The sequence below is a fragment of the Arachis hypogaea genome, chromosome 14 (assembly GCF_003086295.3).
Source record: "Arachis hypogaea cultivar Tifrunner chromosome 14, arahy.Tifrunner.gnm2.J5K5, whole genome shotgun sequence".
In the NCBI taxonomy this organism is placed as follows: domain Eukaryota; kingdom Viridiplantae; phylum Streptophyta; class Magnoliopsida; order Fabales; family Fabaceae; genus Arachis; species Arachis hypogaea.
Window position 1 is genome coordinate 39620520 of NC_092049.1, and position 22227 is coordinate 39642746.

At 39.7% G+C, this 22227-nt stretch overlaps 1 protein-coding gene and 1 non-coding gene across 2 annotated transcripts; both read left to right on the forward strand.

Moving 5' to 3' along the window:
- The first annotated feature begins 4593 nt into the window (after positions 1-4593).
- On the forward strand, positions 4594-4974 carry LOC112742544 (uncharacterized). The gene has a single exon (XM_025791783.1). The coding sequence runs from the start codon at positions 4594-4596 to the stop codon at positions 4972-4974; it is 381 nt and encodes a 126-aa protein (XP_025647568.1).
- Positions 4975-19766: 14792 nt separating this feature from the next.
- On the forward strand, positions 19767-19875 carry LOC112746019 (small nucleolar RNA R71). The gene has a single exon (XR_003173919.1). It is a non-coding gene; the product is annotated as a small nucleolar RNA R71 (small nucleolar RNA).
- Positions 19876-22227: the final 2352 nt, after the last annotated feature.

A 22227-nucleotide genomic window follows, 5' to 3' on the forward strand; every position in this document is an offset into this window, starting at 1 on the left:
AAAGAAGCTTCCTCAGAAGATAAAAGACCCCGGGAGTTTCTAAATTCCATGCATCATAGGTGATATCACCATTGAAAAAGTATTGTGTGACCTGGAGGCTAGCATCAATCTCATGTCCTTGGCCATGATGAGAAGGATGAAGATTGAGGAAGTCAAACCAACAGGGATGGCACTCCAATTGGGTGACAGAACATTCAAATTCCCTCATGGGGTAGTGGAGGATTTGTCGGTGAAAGTGGGAGAGTTTATTTTCCCAGCTGACTTTGTTGTGCTGGATATGGAAGAAGAAGCCAACACATCAATCATCCTAGGAAGGCCATTCCTAGCTACTGTTGGAGCCATTATTGATGTTCAAAAAGTGGAACTAGTCTTGATGTTACATGAAGAGAAGATGGTTTTCAATGTCTTCAAAGCAATAAGTTACCCCAAGGAATCCATAGGAGAGTGCATGATGGTAGATACCATAGAAAAGATAGTTCAAGGGATTTTGGAGGAAGAACAATGTGAAGAGATTATGGAGCTGGAGCAACAAGCATCAGGTGAAGAAAGGCCACAAGAAACCATGGAGAAGTCGATCATGCTGAACCACACGGACGACAAGGAAGTGGAGGCACCAAAACTAGAGCTAAAGACCCTGTCACCAAGCTTGAAGTATGCATACCTGGGTGACAACAACACTTACCCAGTGATCATTAATGCAAGCTTGAGTGAGGAGCAAGAAGAGGAGCTTATCCAAGTGCTGAAGCAACATAAAGATGCTATAGGATGGACACTTGCAGACTTGAAGGAAATTAGTCCTTCAATGTGCATGCACAAAATCCTGCTTGAGGAAGGTGCCAAGCCCTCAAGACAGCAACAAAGAAGGCTAAACCCAACCATGAATGAAGTAGTCCAAAAAGAGGTGTTGAAATTGTGGCAAGCTGGGGTGATTTATCCTATCTCAGACAGCCCTTGGGTAAGCCCAGTGCAAGTAGTCCCAAAGAAAGGAGGGATCACTGTTGTACCAAATGAGAAGAATGAGCTGATACCTATAAGAACAGTGACTGGCTGGCGCATGTGCATTGATTATAGGAAGCTTAATGAAGCCACCAGGAAGGATCACTTTTCCCTACCTTTCATGGATCAGATGCTGGAAAGACTTGCAAGACATGAATATTATTGCTTCTTGGATGGTTACTCTGGTTACAACCAAATAGTTGTAGACCCTAAGGACCAAGAAAATACATCATTTACCTGTCCCTATGGTGTTTTTGCTTATAGGAGAATGCCCTTTGGATTGTGCAATGCACCTGTAACATTCCAAAGGTGCATGCTCTCCATATTTTCAGACATGATTGAAAGATTTATTGAAGTGTTTATGGATGACTTCTCTGTGTTTGGTGATTTATATTCTAACTTCTTGCACCACTTAACTTTGGTGCTAAAGAGATGCCAAGAAACCAACCTCGTTCTGAATTGGGAAAAATGCCACTTTATGGTTACAGAGGGGGTGGTTCTTGGCCACAAAATCTCAAAAAGAGGCATAGAGGTGGACAAGGCTAAGGTAGAGGTGATTGAAAAGTTACCCCCACCTTACAATGTCAAAGCAGTTAGAAGTTTTCTAGGACATGCTGGCTTCTATAGGATGTTCATTAGAGATTTCTCAAAGGTTGCCAAGACTTTGAGCAACCTGCTTGTCTCTAATGTACCTTTTGTTTTTGATAAAGAATGCATGCTAGCCTTTGAAGAACTTAAGAACAAACTCTCCTCTGCACCTATCATAGCACCACCCTGCTGGGATCTACCCTTTGAGCTGATGTGTGATGCATCTGACTTTGCTGTTGGTGCTGTCTTAGGACAGATGAGGGATAAATTGGTGCATGTGATTTATTATGCCAGCAAAGTCCTCAATGAAAATCAAAGGAACTATACCACTACAAAGAAGGAATTACTTGCCATTGTCTTTGCTTTTGATAAGTTTAGATCATATCTTATTGGCTCTAAAGTAATTGTATTCACTGATCATGCAGCACTCAAATATTTGCTTGCCAAACAAGAGTCCAAGCCCAGACTAATAAGGTAGATTCTGCTACTCCAAGAATTTGACATTGAAATTAAAGATAGGAGTGGAACAGAAAACAAAGTGACTGACCACCTTTCAAGGATCCCACAAAAATAAGATGATGCACACTAATTTGCAGTGAATGAGAGCTTTCTTGATGAGCAGTTGATGATGATCCAAGAAGCCCCTTGGTTTGCAGACATAGCCAATTTCAAGGCTATTGGGGAACTACTGATGAGAAGGACTTTTGCGTGGTTTAGAATTCATAAATGAATTCTCGTTTCAAGTATAGTTCCTAAACCAACAATAATCCTTTCATACAAAAATTTGTTTGTCACTAGTACAAACCCCTAAAATCTATAAACCGAAGTATTAAACCTCGGGTCGTTCTCCCTAGGAATTACAATAAAGTGTCTTGTTATTGGTTATGGAGCATGTTTTTGGGGTTTTTGATAAGAAACATGAAAATTAAATGGCAATGAATTAAACTAATAGCTAAAAAAGTCTTGGCAAGAGTTGATGGTCAAGGATCTCTATCCTAATCACTAACCACAACATGAGAATTGGCAAGGATCAACCCCACTAAGGCATCCTCTAACTAATAAAGGAAAGTCAAGTGAGCTATGTCAATCCAAGACCATAAGTCCTAGTTCTCCACCAAATCAATTAGTGAGATCTAGAGTTAATGGCTCCCAATCGTCAATCACTTGGACATTAGTAACTCAAGAGTTCCTAAGTTACCTTCCCAAGCCAAGAGCACTAAAATCTACTCTAAAATCCAACCAAGCATTTTATCAAACACTTGGAAGGCATAAAAGGAAAGTAAAATGAACTAAGTAATTCAACAATAAAAGAACATGAATTATAAATTGCATAGAAATGAAAATAGAAGAAACAAAAGTGCATCAATATAAAAGTAGAGAATTACATGAATTAAATGCAAAATTAGAGAGAGGAGAAGAAGAGGAACAAGAATTAATAAAGGAAAAGTAAATCAAAGCATGAATTAAACCTAGATCTAAGAAATTCTAAGCTAGATCTAACCTACTCCTAATCCTAAAGAGAAGAGAGAGCTTCTCTCTCTAAAACTAACTTTCCCTCCAAAAATTAAACTAAACTAAACTAATGTGTAAAAGTATGTTGATTCCTCTTCTTTTATTGGGTTAAATAGCATCAGAAGTGAGTTGGATTTGGGCCTGAGAAGCCCAGAATTCGCCCCCAGTATTTTGCCTTTAAGTGAGTCACGTGTGGACATCGACGCGTACGCGTACAGTGCGCGTGCGCATCGATTGACAATTTTCCATCCATGCGTACGGGTCATGTGCGCGTACACGCCGCCATGCGACATCACCATTTCACGCGTGCGCGTCTGCTGTGCATGCGCGTCGTTGATCTTATCCCAAATCCTTGCTTTTCCATGATTTCTCCACTTTGCATGCTTTCCTCTCCATTCCTTTGATCCATTCCTAGCCTTTTCAACCTGAAATCATTTAACAAACAAATCAAGGCATCTAGTGGAATCAAAGGTGAATTGAATTTAGCTAATTAAAGACCTAGAAAGCATGTTTTCACACTTAAGCACAAATTAGGATACAATCATGAAACATGATATTTCATTGAATAAATGTGGGTAAAAGGTGATAAAATTCCTTAAATGAAGCATAAGATAAACCCTCAAAATGGGGTTTATCAACTACCAGCTAACATCAACAGATATATGGGGAGAAAGCTAATCAAAGATGCTAAACACTACATTTGGGATGAGCCCTATTTGTTCAACAAGTGTGCTGATGGGATATTAAGAAGGTGTATTTCACAAGAAGAAGGGCAAGAAGTGCTTTGGCAGTGCCATAGATCTGCATATGGAGGCCATTTCAGTGGGGAAAAGAACTACAACCAAGGTGCTACAATGTGGGTTCTATTGGCCAACCATGTTCAAGGATGCAAAGGAATTAGTATCAAGGTGTGATGAATGCCAAAGGGCTGGCAATCTACACAAGAAAAATGAGATGCCACAGAGGTTTATAATGGAATTAAAATTGTTTGATGTATGGGGAATTGATTTTATGGGACTTTTCCCATCCTCCTACTCAAACAATTATATATTGGTGGTTGTAGATTATGTGTCAAAGTGGGTAGAAGCCATAGCCACAGCAACAAATGACAATAAGGTTGTGATAAGCTTCTTGAGGAGGAATATCTTTAGCAGATTTGGAGTTCCAAGAGCCCTCATTAGTGATGGAGGAACACACTTCTGCAACAGGCAACTTGAAACACTCCTCTCTAAATATGGAGTGAAGCACAAAGTGGCAACTCCATACCATCCACAGACCAACGGGCAAGCTGAGATTTCAAACAGGGAGCTCAAAAGAATTCTTGAAAAGACGGTTGGAAGCTTAAGAAAGGATTAGTCTAAAAAGCTGGATGATGCCTTATGGGCCTACAGGACAGCCTTCAAAATACCTATTGGGATGTCTCCATACCAATTGGTGTTTGGTAAGGCTTGTCACTTACCAGTTGAGCTTGAACATAGAGCATTCTGGGCTCTAAAAATGCTGAATTTTGATGATCAAGCTGCTGGAGAAAGGAGGCTAATGCAACTCAATGAACTGGAGGGATTCAGAAATCAAGCTTCTGAGAATGCAAAGATTTACAAGGAAAACACAAAAAGGTGGCATGATCAAAATATAGCAAGGAGAGAGTTCATAGAAGGTCAGAAAGTGCTGCTGTACAATTCAAGACTCAAGTTCTTCATAGGGAAGCTTAAGTCTCGATGGTCTGGACCCTTCACCATCCTCAAGGTGTTTCCCTATAGCCATGTAGAGCTCATGGAAGACAAAACACAGAGAACATTCACTGTGAATGGCCATAGACTCAAGAATTACTTGGGAGACTTACTGGATGAGAAGAGAGTGAGCTACCATTTCAGCTAAAGAAGGAAGAACGTCAAGCTAATGATGCTAAAGAAGCGCTAGTTGGGAAGCAACCTAACACTTTATATCCTTTTGATTTATTGCTTTCTTAGAAGTAGCTTACAATTGTCAACTTAGATAGTTTAAGTTCCAGTTTAATATTCTGATTTCATTGCTTTCTAAAGGTAGATTGTAGGTGGTAGATTAGGAAGCTTAAATATCAGTTTTGGTACTTAGAAGATCTTTAATTTGTTTTCTTTTTCTCTGGAAGTGCAATTTGATGAATACATTTACTGATGATGAGTAATTGGGCTGAGAACTAGCTAAAAAGCTAAGTTTGGTGTGGCCACTAACCCACTTAATCTAGGCTTACAACCATTTGAATAAATTAAATTTGAAAGTAAGCCCAGAGATTAAGTTTGGTGTGGCCACCACCATACGAATCTCACCTAGCAAGCCCAGTACCATTCAAGTTGAAAGCATTTAATAAATTGGTGGGTGCATGAAAGATGGTTTTAAATGTGTTTGGAAGGGGTTAGAAGTAAAGGAATGTGAAAGGATTAAAGTTAATTCACCCTTATGAACACATTAAAAACCCAATTATGAACACAATTTATTAGATGCAATGGGATTAAGTTTGGTGTCCCAAGGGACACTCATCAGTTGTAATTTCATTGGCTCACACTATAAGGAATGTGAAGGATTCTTTTGTCATTACTAATGGGGTTTCGATTTTTATTTTTCAGGAGAGAGAATGGGGCCCACATGATTGATATCTCATAGAGCAAAAAGTCAAAGTGTACTTGCACTTTGGAACTCAACACATGCAGGAAGCCAAAAGGAATAGGAATTGGCGCCTCTTCCCATGCTAGGCATCACTCCCCAAGTGGGAAAACATTGAATTGATTTCACTTCCCACCCTCCAGACTACACTTCTTACCTCTATAAAAGCCTCTCACTTTCCCACCTCTCTTCACACTTTGAACCCTACTTCATACACGAGAGAACCTCCACACTCCAAACCCCCTCTCTTTTCCTTACCCTTCTTTCCTTTGTCTTGATTGAGACAATCAAGTCCTAAGTTTGGTGTTGGAGCAAAATTCTGTTTTGCTTACTCTCTTGCAACTTTCTTCAACTCTCTTTAATCTTTCAAACACCCTTTCTTCATCCCAATGGCACCACCAAGAGCCTCATCATCAAAGAAAAGAAAGACCAAGGAACCAACTTCAAGATCCTCAAGCCACAATGAACACAAGTTCTTCTCTTCATTCAACCAAAACCAATTTTATGGTTGGGTGAGTGAGAGGCAAATTATTCTAGAGGTTGGCTTCCAATTGGGAAGGAATGAACACCCTGAGATCAACAGGGAAATCAACAACAGAGGGTGGGCACTCTTGTGTAACCCACCAAGGAAAGTGGTGGAAAGCTTGGTTAGAGAATTCTATGCCAATACTGTGCCTCAGCCAGGGCAACCCTATGGCTATCTTAGCTATGTGAGAGGGAAGGCAATTGATTATAGCCCCTCCAACATAGATAGGATGCTAATAGTAAGGCAAACAAGCTCCACCCGGAGCTATAAAGAAAGAATGAAGCAAGAAGACCCAGGATTTGATGAAATCCTCAATGAGATTTGTGTGTTGAATGTGCAATGGATAAATGACAAAGATGGGAGGCCCAACTAGTTGAGGAGAAGAGATTTGAGTCCCCAAGCTAAAGGGTGGCTGGATTTTGTGAGAAGATCTCTCAATCCTACTTCCACCACTTCTGAGGTGACAGTGGAAAGGGCTGTGCTCATATACAGCATCATGAAAGGAGAAAATGTGAATGTTGGGGAGATGATTGCCAACAACATCAACAGTGTGCAGAAAAGAACCAAGGATAGCACAAGGTTGGCCTTCTCCAGCATTATCCAAAGGCTATGTGATGAAACAGGGGTTGAAAAGATTATTGATGAAGTGCTAGTGGAATAAGAAAAGCCCATAACTGCCAAGAAGATGGCTAAAGTTGTGGCTGTCAACCCTCTTGAGGGGAGAAGATAGCATAAAGCTCATGCTCATGTGCCACAAGGGCAACCACAATAAGAAGAAGAGCAACCACACTACCTAGCACTTCAACCACTACCATACCAACAATACCAACAGTTTTCTGAAGGTTTCAACTGGGAGCAATTGCAAGGAGATATACATCATCTGAGAGAGGATGTCAACCAACTTAAGGATCAACAAAAGCAATGGGACCAAGTGAATGAGAACATACAACAACTCCAAGGGAGTTTAGAGCACATGAGGAAGGAGCAGTGGTGCATAAAATCATAATCACACTTTTGCAATCCCACACAACTAACCAGCAAGTGCACTGGGTCGTCCAAGTAATACCTTACATGAGTAAGGGTCGATCCCACGGAGATTGTCGGCTTGAAGCAAGCTATGGTTATCTTATAACTCTTAGTCAGGATATCAATAATAATTCTTAGTTTTAATTGGAATGAGTAAAAGAACATAGATTAAATAATACTTGTTATGCAGTAATGGAGAACAGGTTGAGGTTTTGGAGATGCTCTGTCTTCTGAATCTCTGCTTTCCTAATGTCTTCTTCTTCACACACGCAAGGCTCCTTCCATGGCAAGCTGTATGTTGGTGGATCATTGTTGTCAATGGCTACCATCCGTCCTCTCAGTGAAAATGGTCCAACTACGGGTTTCGCAGGTCTAATCATCTGTCAGTTCTCACTAGTGTTGGAATAAGATCCATTGATCCTTTTGCACACTGTCACTGCGCCCAACATTTGTGAGTTTAAAGCTCGTCATAGTCATCCCTTCCTGGATCCTACTCAGAATACCACAGACAAGGTTTAGACTTTCTGGATTTCAAGAATGCTGCCAATTGATTCTAGCTTATACCATGAAGACTCTAATCTTACAGATTTGAATGCTCTATTGTCAGGAGAGGCAATCAAACTCGTGAACCAGGAACCAAAGAGATACATACTTAATCTAAGGTAGAACGGAAGTGGTTGTCAGGCACGCATTCATAGGTTGAGAATGGTGATGAGTGTCACGGATCATCACATTCATCATGTTGAAGTGCAAGTGAATATCTTAGAATAGAAACAAGCGTGATTGAATGGAAAACAGTAGTAATTGCATTAATCCATCGAGACACAGCAGAGCTCCTCACCCCCAACCATGGGGTTTAGAGACTCATGCCGTAGAAGATACAAAATTCAGATGTAAAAATGTCATGAGGTACAAAATGAATCTCTAAAAGTGGTTTTTATAATGAACCAGTAACCTAGGTTTACAGAAAATGAGTAAGCTAAGATGGATAGTACAGAAATCCACTTTCGGAGCCCACTTGGTGTGTGTTTCGGCTGAGCACTGAAGCTTCCACGTGCATAGGCTATTCCTGGCATTGAACTCCAGCTTTTGTGCTAGCTTGGGCATTTAACTACAACTTTTATGCCAGTTCTGGCGTTTAACGCCAGAAAAGGGTAAGGAGCTGGCGTTTAAACACCAGTTTGCGCTACCAAATCTCAGGCCAAGTATGAACTATTATATATTTCTGGAAAGCTCAAGATGTCTACTTTCCAATGCAATTGAGAGCGCGTCAATTGGACTTCTTTAGCTCCAAAAAATTCATTTTGAGTGCAGGGAGGTCAGAATCCAACGGCATCTGCAGTCCTTTCTCAGCCTCTAGATCAGATTTTTGCTTAGGTCCCTCAATTTCAGCCAGAAAATACCTAAAATTATAGAAAAACACACAAACTCATAGTAAAGTCTAGAAATGTGATTTTTGAATAAAAACTAATAAATATATAATAAAAAGCACTTAAAATATACTAGAAACTATATAAAAACACTGCCAAAAAGGGTATAAATTATCCGCTCATCAAGCAGCAAGAATTGTTTGACTGGGGAGAGATGCAAAGCGCACTCAACAAGATAGTGGAGAAAAATAAATGGCAGCAGAGGAACCTTGCCGAGTTCAGGAATCTTTATGATGCCAGAACTATTTCAAGGAGGCAATATGATATCAACACACAAGCGAAGCTGAATCACTTGTGTAATGCTGTGGCTGCCTTAAACCCTGGATACCCAACATTCATGTAAGGAATGGAGAAGTTGAGTGCAAGACAAGAGGAAATTCTGGCCAAGCACAAGGAGGATGAAAGAAATTATATGAGGAGGCTAGGATTTTGGAAGCCCAAAGACACCAAGGCATAAGAGGGATCCTCCAAAATGGATGATGATGACTCCTCCCCCTCCAAAAAGAAAGACAAAGGAAAAGGCCCAATGAACTGAAGCTGCTCAAGGTTGTTAAGTCCCATGGATGACACTCTCAAATTTTTAAATGCTGTTTAGTTTCTTTATGTTTTAATTTCTGTTTGAGAATAAATAGCAATGCTAGGATAGTTTATGTTTAATGCTTAGTTTTTTTTATATGCCCTAAAGTCTTTTATGAGTCCTTTGAATTACATGAAAGAAAATGCAATGTTAGTTCAAGTTTCATCAATATCAATAAAAGAATAGTTTGTTTCCATAAGAGTCATTGTGAGTATTACAAAAACAAGGGCAAAAGAAACTAAGACCAAGTGGGACTGATAAAAAACTAAGAGATAAGGAACTAAGTGTAGAACCTTGAATGAACTGGAAAGAAAATGAGTCATGAAAAGTAACTAGGCTTAGAAGGCATGACAAGTAGAGGCTAAGGGGTGTCCCTTGAATATCTATAGAACCAAGAAGTAGTAAGCAATAAAGATCCAAGGCTCTGAGCATCAACTACTAGGATGGAAAGAAACATTAAATAATTCAAAGAGTTGGAAACCCTAGTAGATTCTTGTGGTGAAGATGTGTCAAGAAAAGAGATCTGGGCAAGTAAATTCTTAGGGGTGTTTCAACACCTAGTACCCTAAAGCCAACTGGTTTGGGAGTGCTAATTGAAAGACTAATTAAGGGGTCATCTTGAGACAAAACACTTAGAGTCGTGGTCAATGAGAAAGAAATTGAAAAAGAAAGAACAACCAAAAGAGAATGAAATAACTCTTGCTATTTCAAGGTGACAATCAATAAAAAGGGCCCCTGAAGCTTATACTTGGAAGAACCCTCAAGGATCTAGAAGTTCTTTATGACATTGAAACAAAAAAAATTTCATATATGTGTTAAATACTTAGCCGTATCCTTGGTAATGTTTTGCATCCATTCAAGGTCAAGTCTTAGTTTATCTAAGAACTACTCACATTGATTTGCTTGGGACAAGCAAATCTTAAGTTTAGTGTTGTGATGACTTGCATCATCTACCCTTTTTTCTTGCCTAAAAAGGACCATAAAAGAGCATAATCTCATTTAATCACTACAATTTATGAGTTAACTGATGAATATTATGGTACATTGCTTTGAAATGGGGTTGTACTTAATTTCAGCTGGAAAAGAGCAACAAAAAGGGAAGAAAATAACAAAACAAGCTGGGCGTGTGAAACTGGCATGCCACTTAGAACAAACGCCACAAAAAATGTATGGGCGTGGCACGCTAGGAGCTGGGCGTGGCACGCCAGTACTGAAGTCCAGAGGGGATTCTCAAATCCTTTACATGGGCATGGCAAGTGGCACGCCAGTATTGAAGTCCAGAGAGGATTCTCAAAGCCTTTACATGGGCGTGGCACACCAAAAGTTAGGCGTGGCACGCCTAGCCCATCACATACTATGGGCGTGCCACTTGAACCATGGGGTGTGGCACGCCAGTTCATCCATCCAAAAGGGATCACTTGGGCGTGCCACTTGGTATAGAAGGCGTGGCACGCTGGTGCGCAGAAATTGTGACAGTTCATACCTTGGTAACGGCGCTAAAAACTTAATACGCACGTTCATAATCTTAGTTCTTTGTCACAACTTCGCACAACTAACCAGCAAGTGCACTGGGTCGTCCAAGTAATAAACCTTACATGAGTAAGGGTCGATCCCACGGAGATTATCGGCTTGAAGCAAGCTATGGTCATCTTGCAAATCTCAGTCAGGCAGATTCAATTGATTATGGAGATTTAATAATTAAAAGATAAATAAAACGTAAATTAAAGATAGAGATACTTATATAATTCATTGGTGGGAATTTCAGATAAGCGTATGAAGATGCTTGTTCCTCCTGAACCTCTGCTTTCCTATTGTCTTCATCCAATCATTCATACTCCTTTCTATGGCAAGCTGTATGTTAGGCATCACCGTTGTCAATGGCTACATCCTGTCCTCTTAGTGAAAATGGTCCAATGTGCTGTCACTGCATGGCTAATCATCTGTCGGTTCTCGATCATACTGGAATAGGATCCATTGATCCTTTTGCGTCTGTCACTACGCCCAGCACTCGCGAGTTTGAAGCTCGTCGCAGCCATCCCTTCCCAGATCCTACTCGGAATACCGCAGACAAGGTTTAGACTTTCCGGATCTCAAGAATGGCCGTCCATGGATTCTAAGTTATACCACGAAGACTCTGATTAAGGAATCCCAGAGATATTCATTCAATCTAAGGTAGAACGGAAGTGGTTGTCAGAAACGCGTTCATATGTTGGGAATGATGATGACTGTCACAATCATCACATTCATATTGAAGTGCGAATGAATACCTTAGAATCAGAATAAGCTTGAATTGAATAGAAAAACGATAGTACTTTGTATTAATTCATGAGGAACAGCAGAGCTCCACACCTTAATCTATGTTGTGTAGAAACTCTACCGTTGAAAATACATAAGAGCAAGGTCCAGGCATGGCCGAGTGGCCAGCCCCCATAAAGGTCTAAGATAGCATAAAACTGATCAAAGATGTCTAATACAATAGTAAAAGGTCCTATTTATATCAGACTAGTTACTAGGGTTTACAGAAATGAGTAAATGATGCAGAAATCCACTTCTGGGACCCACTTGGTGTGTGCTTGGACTGAGCATTGAGCTTTACATGTGTAGAGGCTTCTCTTGGAGTTGAACGCCAGTTTGTAACCTGTTTCTGGCGTTTAACTCCTCTTTGCAACCTGTTTCTGGCGTTTAACTCCAAAATGCAACATGGAACTGGCGTTGAACACCAGTTTGTATCATCTAAACTCGGGCAAAGTATAGACTATTATATATTGCTGGAAAGCCTGGATGTCTACTTTCCAACGTAATTAAGCGCGCGCCATTTGGAGTTCTGTATCTCCAGAAAATCCACTTTGAGTGCAGGGAGGTCAGAATCCAACAGCATCTACAGTCCTTCTTCAACCTCTGAATCTGATATTTGCTCAAGTCCCTCAATTTCAGCCAGAAAATACCTGAAATCACAATAAAACACACAAACTCATAGTAAAGTCCAGAAATGTGATTTTTTATTAAAAACTAATAAAAATATACTAAAAACTAACTAAATCATACTAAAAACTATATAAAAATAATGCCAAAAAGCGTATAAATTATCTGCTCATCACAACACCAAACTTAAATTGTTGCTTGTCCCCAAGCAACTGAAAATCAAATAGGATAAAAAGAACAGAATATACTATGAATTCCAAAATATCAATGAAACTTAGCTCCAATCAGATGAGCGGGACTAGTAGCTTTTTGCCTCTTGAATAGTTTTGGCATCTCACTTTATCCATTGAAGTTCAGAATGATTGGCATCTATAGGAATTCAAAATTCAGATAGTGTTATTGATTCTCCTAGTTCAGTATGTTGATTCTTGAACACAGCTACTTTATGAGTCTTGGTCGTGGCCCTAAGCACTTTGTTTTCCAGTATTACCACCGGATACATAAATGCCACAGACACATAACTGGGTGAACCTTTTCAGATTGTGACTCAGCTTTGCTAGAGTCCCCAATTAGAGGTGTCCAGGGTTCTTAAGCACACTCTTCTTTTTTCTTTGGACCTCAACTTTAACCGCTCAGTCTCAAGTTTTCACTTGACACCTTCACGCCACAAGCACATGGTTAGGGACAGCTTGGTTTAGCCGCTTAGGCCAGGATTTTATTCCTTTAGGCCCTCCTATCCACTGATGCTCAAAGCCTTAGATCCTTTTTACCCTTGCCTTTTGGTTTTAAGGGCTATTGGCTTTTTCTGCTTGCTTTTTTCTTTTTCTTTTTCTCTTTTTTTTCGCCATTTTCTTTTTTTTTCTTTTTTTTTTCTGCAAGCTTTTGTATTCACTGCTTTTTCTTGCTTCAAGAATCATTTTTATGATTTTTCAGATTATCAAATAACATGTCTCCTTTTTCATCATTCTTTCAAGAGCCAACATATTTAACATTCATAAACAACAATTTCAAAAGACATATGCACTGTTCAAGCATTCATTCAGAAAACAAAAAGTATTGTCACCACATCAAAATAACTAAACTAGTTTCAAGGATGAATTCGAAACCATGTACTTCTTGTTCTTTTGTAATTAAAGCATTTTTCATTTAAGAAAGGTGATGGATTCATAGGACATTCATAGCTTTAAGACATAGACACTTAAACACTAGTGATCATGTAATAAGACACAAACATAAATAAACATAAAGCATAATAAATGAAAAACAGTAAAATAAATAGACAAGGAGATTAAGGAATGAGTCCACCTTAGTGAGGGTGGCGTCTTCCTCTTCTTGAAGAACCAATGGTGCTTTTGAGCTCCTCTTTGTCTCTTCCTTGACTTTGTTGCTCCTCCCTCATAGCTCTTTGATCTTTTCTAATCTCATGAAGGATGATGGAGTGCTCTTGATGCTCCACCCTTAGTTGTCCTATGTTGGAACTTAATTCTCCTAAGGAGGTGTTGATTTGATCCTAATAGTTTTATGGAGGAAGGTGCATCCCTTGAGGCATCTCAGGGATTTCATGGTGGGAGATTTCCTCATGCTCTTATTGAGCTCCATGATCTCTTATTTGCTCCATCCTTTTCTTAGTGATGGGCTTGTCCTCTTCAATGAGGATGTCTCCTTCTATGTCAATTCCAGCCGAATTGCAGAGGTAGCATATGAGGTGAGGAAAGGCTAACCTTGCCCAAGTGGAGGACTTGTCAGCCACCTTGTAAAGTTCTTGAGGTATAATCTCATGAACTTCCACCTCCTCTCTAATCATGATACTATGGATCATGATGGCCCTGTCTATAGTAACTTCAGACCGATTACTAGTAGGAATGATTGAGCGTTGAATGAACTCTAGCCATCCCCTAGCCACTGGTTTGAGGTCATGCCTTCTTAATTGAACTGGCTTGCCTCTTGATTCAATTTTCCATTGAGCTCCTTCCTCACATATGTCTATGAGGAATTGGTCCAACTTTTGGTCAAAATTGACCCTTCTTGTGTAGGGGCGTGCGTTCTCTTCCATCATTGGCATGTTGAACGCCAGCCTTACATTTTCCAGACTGAAGTCTAAATATTTCCCCCGAACCATGGTGAGCCAATGCTTTGGATTCGGATTCACACTTTGATCATGGTTCCTAGTGATCCATGCGTTTGCATAGAACTCTTGGACCATTAAGATCCCGACTTGTTGAATGGGGTTGGTGAGAACTTCCCAACCTCTTCTTCAGATCTCATGTCGGATCTCCGGATACTCATTCTTTTTGAGCTTGAAAGGAACCTCAGGGATCACTTTCTTCTTAGCCACAACTTCATAGAAGTGGTCTTGATAGACCTTTGAGATGAATCTCTCCATCTTCCATGACTCAGAGGTGGAAGTAATTGCCTTCCCTTTCCTCTTTCTAAAGGTTTCTCTGGCCTTAGGTGCCATAAATGGTTATGGAAAAATAAAAAGCTATGCTTTTACCACACCAAGCTTAAAATGTTTGCTCGTCCCCGAGCAAAAGAAGAAAGAAAGAAGGAGAAGAAGAAAAAGAATGGAGGAGATGGAGGGAGAAGGTGTATTCGGCCAAGGGTAAGAAGAGAGGGTTGTGTTGTGTGAAAATGAAGAAGGAAAGAGGGGTTTATATAGGGGTGGGATGGAATTTAGGGTTCAGCCATTAGGGTTGGGGTTGGGAGGGAAAAGATTTTGAATTTTGGAGGTAAGTGGGGTTTATGGGAAATAGAGGATGGATGTGAGTGGTGAAGAGGTGATGGGAAAGAGTGATTGAGGTAATTGGTGAATGGTATTTGGGGAAGAGAGTTATGAAAAGGTGTGAAGAGGAGAAAAGAAGATGTGGGGATCCTGTGGGGTCAAGGACTTAACATCCCTGCTCCAATTAGGCGTGTAAAACGCCCTTGCTGTGCAATCCTGGCGTTTAACGCCAGACTGCTGCTTGTTTCTGGCGTTAAATGCCCAAATGTAGCCTATTTCTAGCGTTTAACGCCAGGCAGATGCTTGTTTCTGGCGTTAAACGCCAGCTTGGTGCTTGTTTCTGGCGTTAAACGCTAGACAGATGCTTGTTTCTGGCGTTTAAACGCCAGAATGCTCTCCTCCAGGGTGTGTTGTTTTCAATGCTGTTTTTCATTCTATTTTTTATTTTTCAGTAGTTTTTGTGACTCCACATGATTATCAACCTACTAAAACACGAAATAACAAAAGGAAAATAAAATAGATATAAATAAATAACATTGGGTTGCCTCCCAATAAGCGCTTCTTTAATGTCAATAGCTTGACAGTGAGCTCTCCTGGAGCCTCACAGATGTTCAGAGCATTGTTGGAACCTCCAAACACCAAACATAGAGTTTGAATGTGGGGGTTCAACACCAAACTTAGAGTTTGGTTGTGGTCTCCCAACACCAAACTTAGAGTTTGATTGTTGGGGCTTGATACTCACGGAAACTTGTCTCTCAACAATTTTCCTTCGGTAAGTATACCGAATTGTCGTCAAGTAATAACTCACAATAGAGTGAGGTCGAATCCCACAGAGATTAACGGATTAAGCAATCAATGGTTAATTGATTATTCTATTTAAACGAATCATTAAGGAGTGATGAGCAGCAGGAATTGTAAATGGCATAAAAGTAAAGAAAGCAATAAAGTGCAGAAAAGTAAAATGGCAAGAAAAGTAAATGTAAGAACTAAAAATAAAATGAACATTGGGATCAAGAGATATTGCAATCCTCCGGATCAAATTCATTTTCATCTCTCCCTCAATCAATGCATTCATTGATCTCCTTGGTAATCTTAAGTGATCGAATTCCAATTTCTTGGTAATTCAATCTCTCAAATCTTGATCAATAGCCAATTCCTTGGTCAATTGCTCATGAGAAGAGATGAAGTATGGTCACTGATTATACCACATGCTTTCCCAAATCAAGTGTTGGTAGAGTTATAGTCACATACCCATCTAACCCCAATTTGGTCCAACATGAGAAAGCATTTCTAGCATGATCTCTTCATTCCTCTTCCAAGGTTCAGAAGAGATCCAAGTATGAATAGCTTATTTTCCAAGATTACTACCCAATTGGATGAAGATTGAAAGCTTTCTAGTAAAATCAAGAGAAAAAATAGAAGAAGAATAATGAAAACTAATATTGATCCATCAAATTACAACAGAGCTCCCTAACCCAATGAAAAGAGTTAGTTGATCATTGCTCTACCAAAATACAAAAGAAAGAAAGTGCAGAAAAGTAAAGATAAAGATTAAAACTGAAATTGAAACTTCAAAATTTATAAATGAAAAGTACAAAGAAAAGAAAGAAAAGGAAAAGTGTGTGAGGGGAGGGAATCCGAAGACCCCTCTCTAATCCCTCATTCCAGAATGTCCGTTTGAATGTAAAAGCTAAGGCCCTTATATAGGCTCTCCTAAATTACAAAATGAAATTAAAAGCAATTTACAATTAAATGAAAATTTCTTTTCTAGATGCTTCTTGTGGCCTTGATTGGTTGACACTTGTAGGCTTGCTTCCTTGAGGTTGGGTGGTCCTTGAAAGAGAATCAAGTTGAGGTCCAGGTGCTAATGTCAGTGCTAACGTTAGCCACACTAACGCTACAAGTGTGACGTTAGTGCTGAAGTTAGTGTGGCTAACGTCACACTTGCTACCCAGTTGGTGCTTTTGGGGCTTAAAAGATGCCTCTGGTTTGTGCTCCAATTTCATGCTCACTATAGAGTATTATATATTGTTGGAAAGCTCTGAATGTCAGCTTTCTAACGCAACTAGAATCATATCAATTGGACCTCTGTAACTCAAGTTATGCTCCTTTGAAGGGGACAGGGTTGCTGGCATAGTGGCTGGCGTTATTGGCAAACGTGAGTGCCAATACGTCCGCGATCAGGGTCTGAAAATTGCCAGTTTCTGAAGCTCAACTTAATGTTCACCCCATACTATTATATATTGTTGGAAAGCCCTGGATGTCTACTTTTCAATGCCTTTGGAAGCGTATCATTTGGAAATCTACAACTCGAGTTATACTTCTTGGAAGGTGAAGAGGTCAGCTGGCCTTACTACAGGTTGATACCATGTTCATATGTGCACTTTGGGGGCAGGGTTTCTCCCTCAAATTTAGTGTCCATCATGTAGTGCCATATATTCTTGGAAAGCTCTGGAATCCTACTTTCCAATGCCACTGGAATCACCTCATTTGGAGTTTTGTGGCTCGAGTTATTCTTGTTTGAAGAAGGCATGGTCAGGCTGCTGGGTGAGACTTTTGCCCACGTTAACTACCATGTTAATGTAGTTAACGTGGAAGCTAACGTGGGTCTTTTTACTTCGCAAACGTTAGTGGAGATCACCTTTTCCACTAACTTTGGCATCTCCCATTCCTTCCACGTTAGTTCCCACGTTAATGTAGTTAACGTGGAAGCTAACGTGGGTCTTCTTGCTTCGCAAACGTTAGTGGAGATCACCTTTTCCACTAACTTTGGCATCTCCCTTTCCTTCCACGTTAGTTCCCACGTTAATGTAGTTAACGTGGAAGCTAACGTTGGTCTTCTTGCACCTTCGCTAGCGTTATTGACACTCACTTTTGCCACTAACGCTGCTCCTTCTTCAAAGTTGATGCCATTAACGTTCCCACTAATGTTCCAACTTTCCTTCCTTCCACGTTAGTGGCCAAGTTAGTGGTACTAACGTAGCCACTAACGTGGCTCTTCTCTGCTTCTTGTTACCTGAAATTAATCAAACAAAGTGCATCAAAGTCTTGCTCTTAATCATGGGATCATGCATCATCCATTTTATCATTTAATTCATGCATAATTCTCATGAAATCATTCAAAATTGACAATGTTTGCTTGAATCATGGTGTGAATGCATTTTCATCCAAATACTTGCTCATTTCCTAATAAAATGCGTGAAACCACCCTAAAGCATATAAAAAATGGCTAGTAAAACTAGCCAAGATGCCCTGGCATCAGGGCTTTGGTTGACTCTGCAGTGAGAGAAGCTTTTCATGCTTCCTCTCCATGGTTACAGAAGGAGATCCTTGAGTCTTAAACACAAGGTTGTCCTTATTCAGTTGAAGGACCAACTCTCCTCTGTTTACATCAATCACAGCTCTTGCTGTGGCTAGGAAGGGTCTTCCAAGGATGATGGATTCATCCTCTTCCTTCCCAGTGTCTAGGATTATGAAATCAGCAGGGATGTAAAGGCCTTCAACCTTTACTAACACGTCCTCTACTTGTCCATAAGCCTATTTTCTTGAGTTGTCTGCCATCTCTAATGCGATTCTGGCAGCTTGCACCTCAAAGATCCCAAGTTTCTCCATTACAGAGAGTGGCATTAAGTTTATTCCTGACCCCAGGTCACACAGAGCCTTCTCAAAGGTCATGGTGCCTATGGTACAGGGTATTAAGAATTTACCAGGATCCTGTTTCTTTTGAGGTAATTTTTTCCTATCCAATGCATTCAGTTCATTGGTGAAGAAGGAAGGTTCATCTTCCCAAGTCTCATTACCAAATAATTTGGCATTCAGCTTCATGATTGCACCAAGGTACTTAGCAACTTGCTCTTCAGTAATTTCTTCATCCTCTTCAGAGGACGAATACTCATCAGAGCTCATGAAGGGCAGAAGGAGGTTCAATGGAATCTCTATGGTCTCTAATTGAGCCTCAGATTCCTTTGGTTCCTCGAAGGGAAACTCCTTATTAGTCACTGGACGTCCCAGGAGGTCTTCCTCACTAGGATTCACGTCCTCCTCCTCCCTTGTAGGTTCGGCCATGATGGTTAAATCAATGGCCTTACACTCTCTCTTTGGATTTTCTTCTGTATTGCTTGGGAGAGTACTAGGAGGAGTTTCAGTGATTCATTTACTCAGCTGGCCCACTTGTGCCTCCAAATTTCTAATGGAGGATCTTGTTTCATTCATGAAACTTACATTGGCCTTTGATAGATCAGAGACTATATTTGCTAAGCTAGATGGATTCTGCTCAGAATTCTCTGTCTGTTGCTGAGTGGATGATGGAAAAGGCTTGCTATTGCTAAACCTGTTTCTTCCACCATTATTAAAGCCTTGTTGAGGCTTTTGTTGATCCTTCCATGAGAAATTTGGATGATTTCTCCATGAGGGATTATAGGTGTTTCCATATGGTTCACCCATGTAATTCACCTCTGCTATTGCAGGGTTCTCAGGATCATAAGCTTCTTCTTCAGAAGATGCCTCTTTAGTACTGTTGGATGATTCCTTCAATCCATTCAGACTCTGAGAGATCATATTGACTTGCTGAGTCAATATTTTATTCTGAGCCAATATGGCATTCAGAGTATCAATTTCAAGAACTCTCTTCCTCTGAGGCGTCCCATTACTCACAGGATTCCTTTCAGAAGTGTACATGAACTGGTTATTTGCAACCATGTCAATGAGTTCTTAAGCTTCTGCAGGCGTTTTCTTTAGGTGAATGGATCCACTTGCAGAATGGTCCAATGACATCTTTGATAATTCAGACAGACCATCATAGAATATATCCAGGATGGTCCATTCTGAAAGCATGTCAGAAGGACACTTTTTTGGTCAGTTCCTTGTATCTTTCCCAAGCTTCATAGAGGGATTCACCTTCCTTCTGTCTGAAGGTTTGAACATCCACTCTAAGCTTGCTAAGCTTTTGAGGAGGAAAGAACTTGGCTAAGAAAGTCGTGACCAGCTTATCCCAAGAGTTCAGGCTGTCTTTAGGTTGAGAGTCCAACCATATTCTAGCTCTGTCTCTTACAGCAAATGGGAAAAGCATAAGCCTGTAGACCTCGGGATCAACCCCATTGGTCTTAACAGTATCACAGATCTGCAAGAATTCAGTTAAGAACTGAAAGGGATCTTCAGATGGAAGTCCATAAAACTTGCAATTCTGTTGCATCAGAGAAACTAGTTGAGGTTTCAGCTCAAAATTGTTTGCTTCAATGGCAGGGATTGAGATGCTTCTTCCATGTAAATTGGAATTAGGTGCAGTAAAATCACCAAGCATCTTCCTTGCATTGTTATTATTTTCGGCCATGTCTCCTTCTTTTTCAAAAATTTCTGTCAGATTTTCTCCAGAGAGTTGTGCTTCAGCTTCCCTTAGCTTCCTCTTCAGAGTCCTTGATGAGACGCAGAAGTTGGTGAATTAAAAATTATTAAAATAGTTACATTGTAAGTATAGTTCTTAACTCACCGAAAATCTGCCTATCAATTTAGAAATATGTCACAAAGAGTTTAAATTAAAAATTACTGGAAGTTTAAGTCCCAGGTCGTCTCCCAACGAGTTGCAGAAAAGTGTGCTATTTTATTAATCAGATGTTCCAAGAAGTTGAGTTAAGTAGGTGGAAAATTAAATTGAGAAAATTCAAATAATATGAATAAAAGCCTTGACTGGGAGTTCATTAGTTGGAATCTCTATTGTTGATGGGATGATTTCAAGATTAATTTATAATTAATGATTGTTCTGTTTAGTTATCCTTTACTAGGTAAAGAAAAGTCAAACAAGTTAGAATGCTAGATCTGTTCACGAGTTGCAACCCACTTATTTCAAAGGGATTGGTGTTAGTGATTAGATAACAATCTATCAGTTAACCCAATTACAATTTTTCTTTCAATCCTTCCAACTCAAGAGTTCCTTTCAATCAACTCCCCATCAAGTGAGGGAAATACTCACTCATTGTAAACAATAAACCTATAACACGTGAAAGGGAATTAAAAGAAGACATGATTATTGGAATGGAAAATTAATTAAAATAGAAGAAATAATCCTTGTATTAAATAATTATGAAAATATTCAAATGACAAAATTGAACAAAGCAAAGAACATGGAAGAATAAAACCAAGTTAAGAGAACTAACTAGAATGACGAAGTCTTGATGAGGAAATAACTCTTCTCAATGTTCCAATGCTAAGACCAATTGAAAATTAAAATTCTAAAACCTAGAGAGAAAAAAAACCTAGAGGAGGAAAAACTAGATTTAAAACTGTCAACTATGTAGAATGAATGTTGTCTTTTGTTTCTGCATATTCTCTGGCTCTAGTCTGCTGTTCCGGGCCAAAAACTGGGTCGAAATAAGGTCCAAAATCGCCCCCAGCAGATTCTGCAGATTATGCAGATCGCACATGTCACGCGATCGCGTCATCCATGCGGACGCGTCATTCGCGCTTTTCCTTGCCACGCGTTCGCGTCGTCCATGCTACCGCGTCACTTGAGCTTTTCCAATCCGCGCGGCCGCGTGAGCCATGCGGCCGCGTCACTGCGATTTGCTCTCCTTCGCGCGGTCGCGTGAGCCATGCGACCGCATCACTTCTCGCTGGTTATCTCTTTAATTCTTGTGTTCCTCCCATTTTTGCTAGCTTCCTTTCCAATCTCTAACTCATTCATGCCCTATAAAGTCTGAAACACTCAACACACAGATCACGGCATCGAATGGAATAAAGAAGAATTAAAAATACATAATTAAAGTCTCTAGAAAGCAGTTTTCAAACATGTTATAAATTCAGGAAGGAATTATAATTTCATGCTAATTTAATGAATAAGTGGGTAAGGATCATGATAAAACCACACAATTAAACACAATATAAACCATAAAATAGTGGTTTATCAACCTCCCCACACTTAAACATTAGCATGTCCTCATGCTTAATTGAAGGAGATAAGGAAATAAGTATGAACATGTAGAAACTCATGAAATACAATGCAAGCCTATATATATATATATATATATATAAATAAATGCAACTATATGATTCTTGCCCACTTGATCAAAAGTAAATAAGCTCTTCAAAACAATTACAAATCAAATTCCACTAATTCTATCATTATACAATAAAATAGATAAAAGTGCAAGAAGATAGCTAATGAAAGCAGGGAACATGAAAATTCAAGCATTGAACCCTCACTGATAATGTATGTACGCTCTAATCTCTAGTATATAGGGTAATCACTCTATTCTTCTCTAATCATGCTTTCTAACTTTTGTTCTTCTCCTAACCA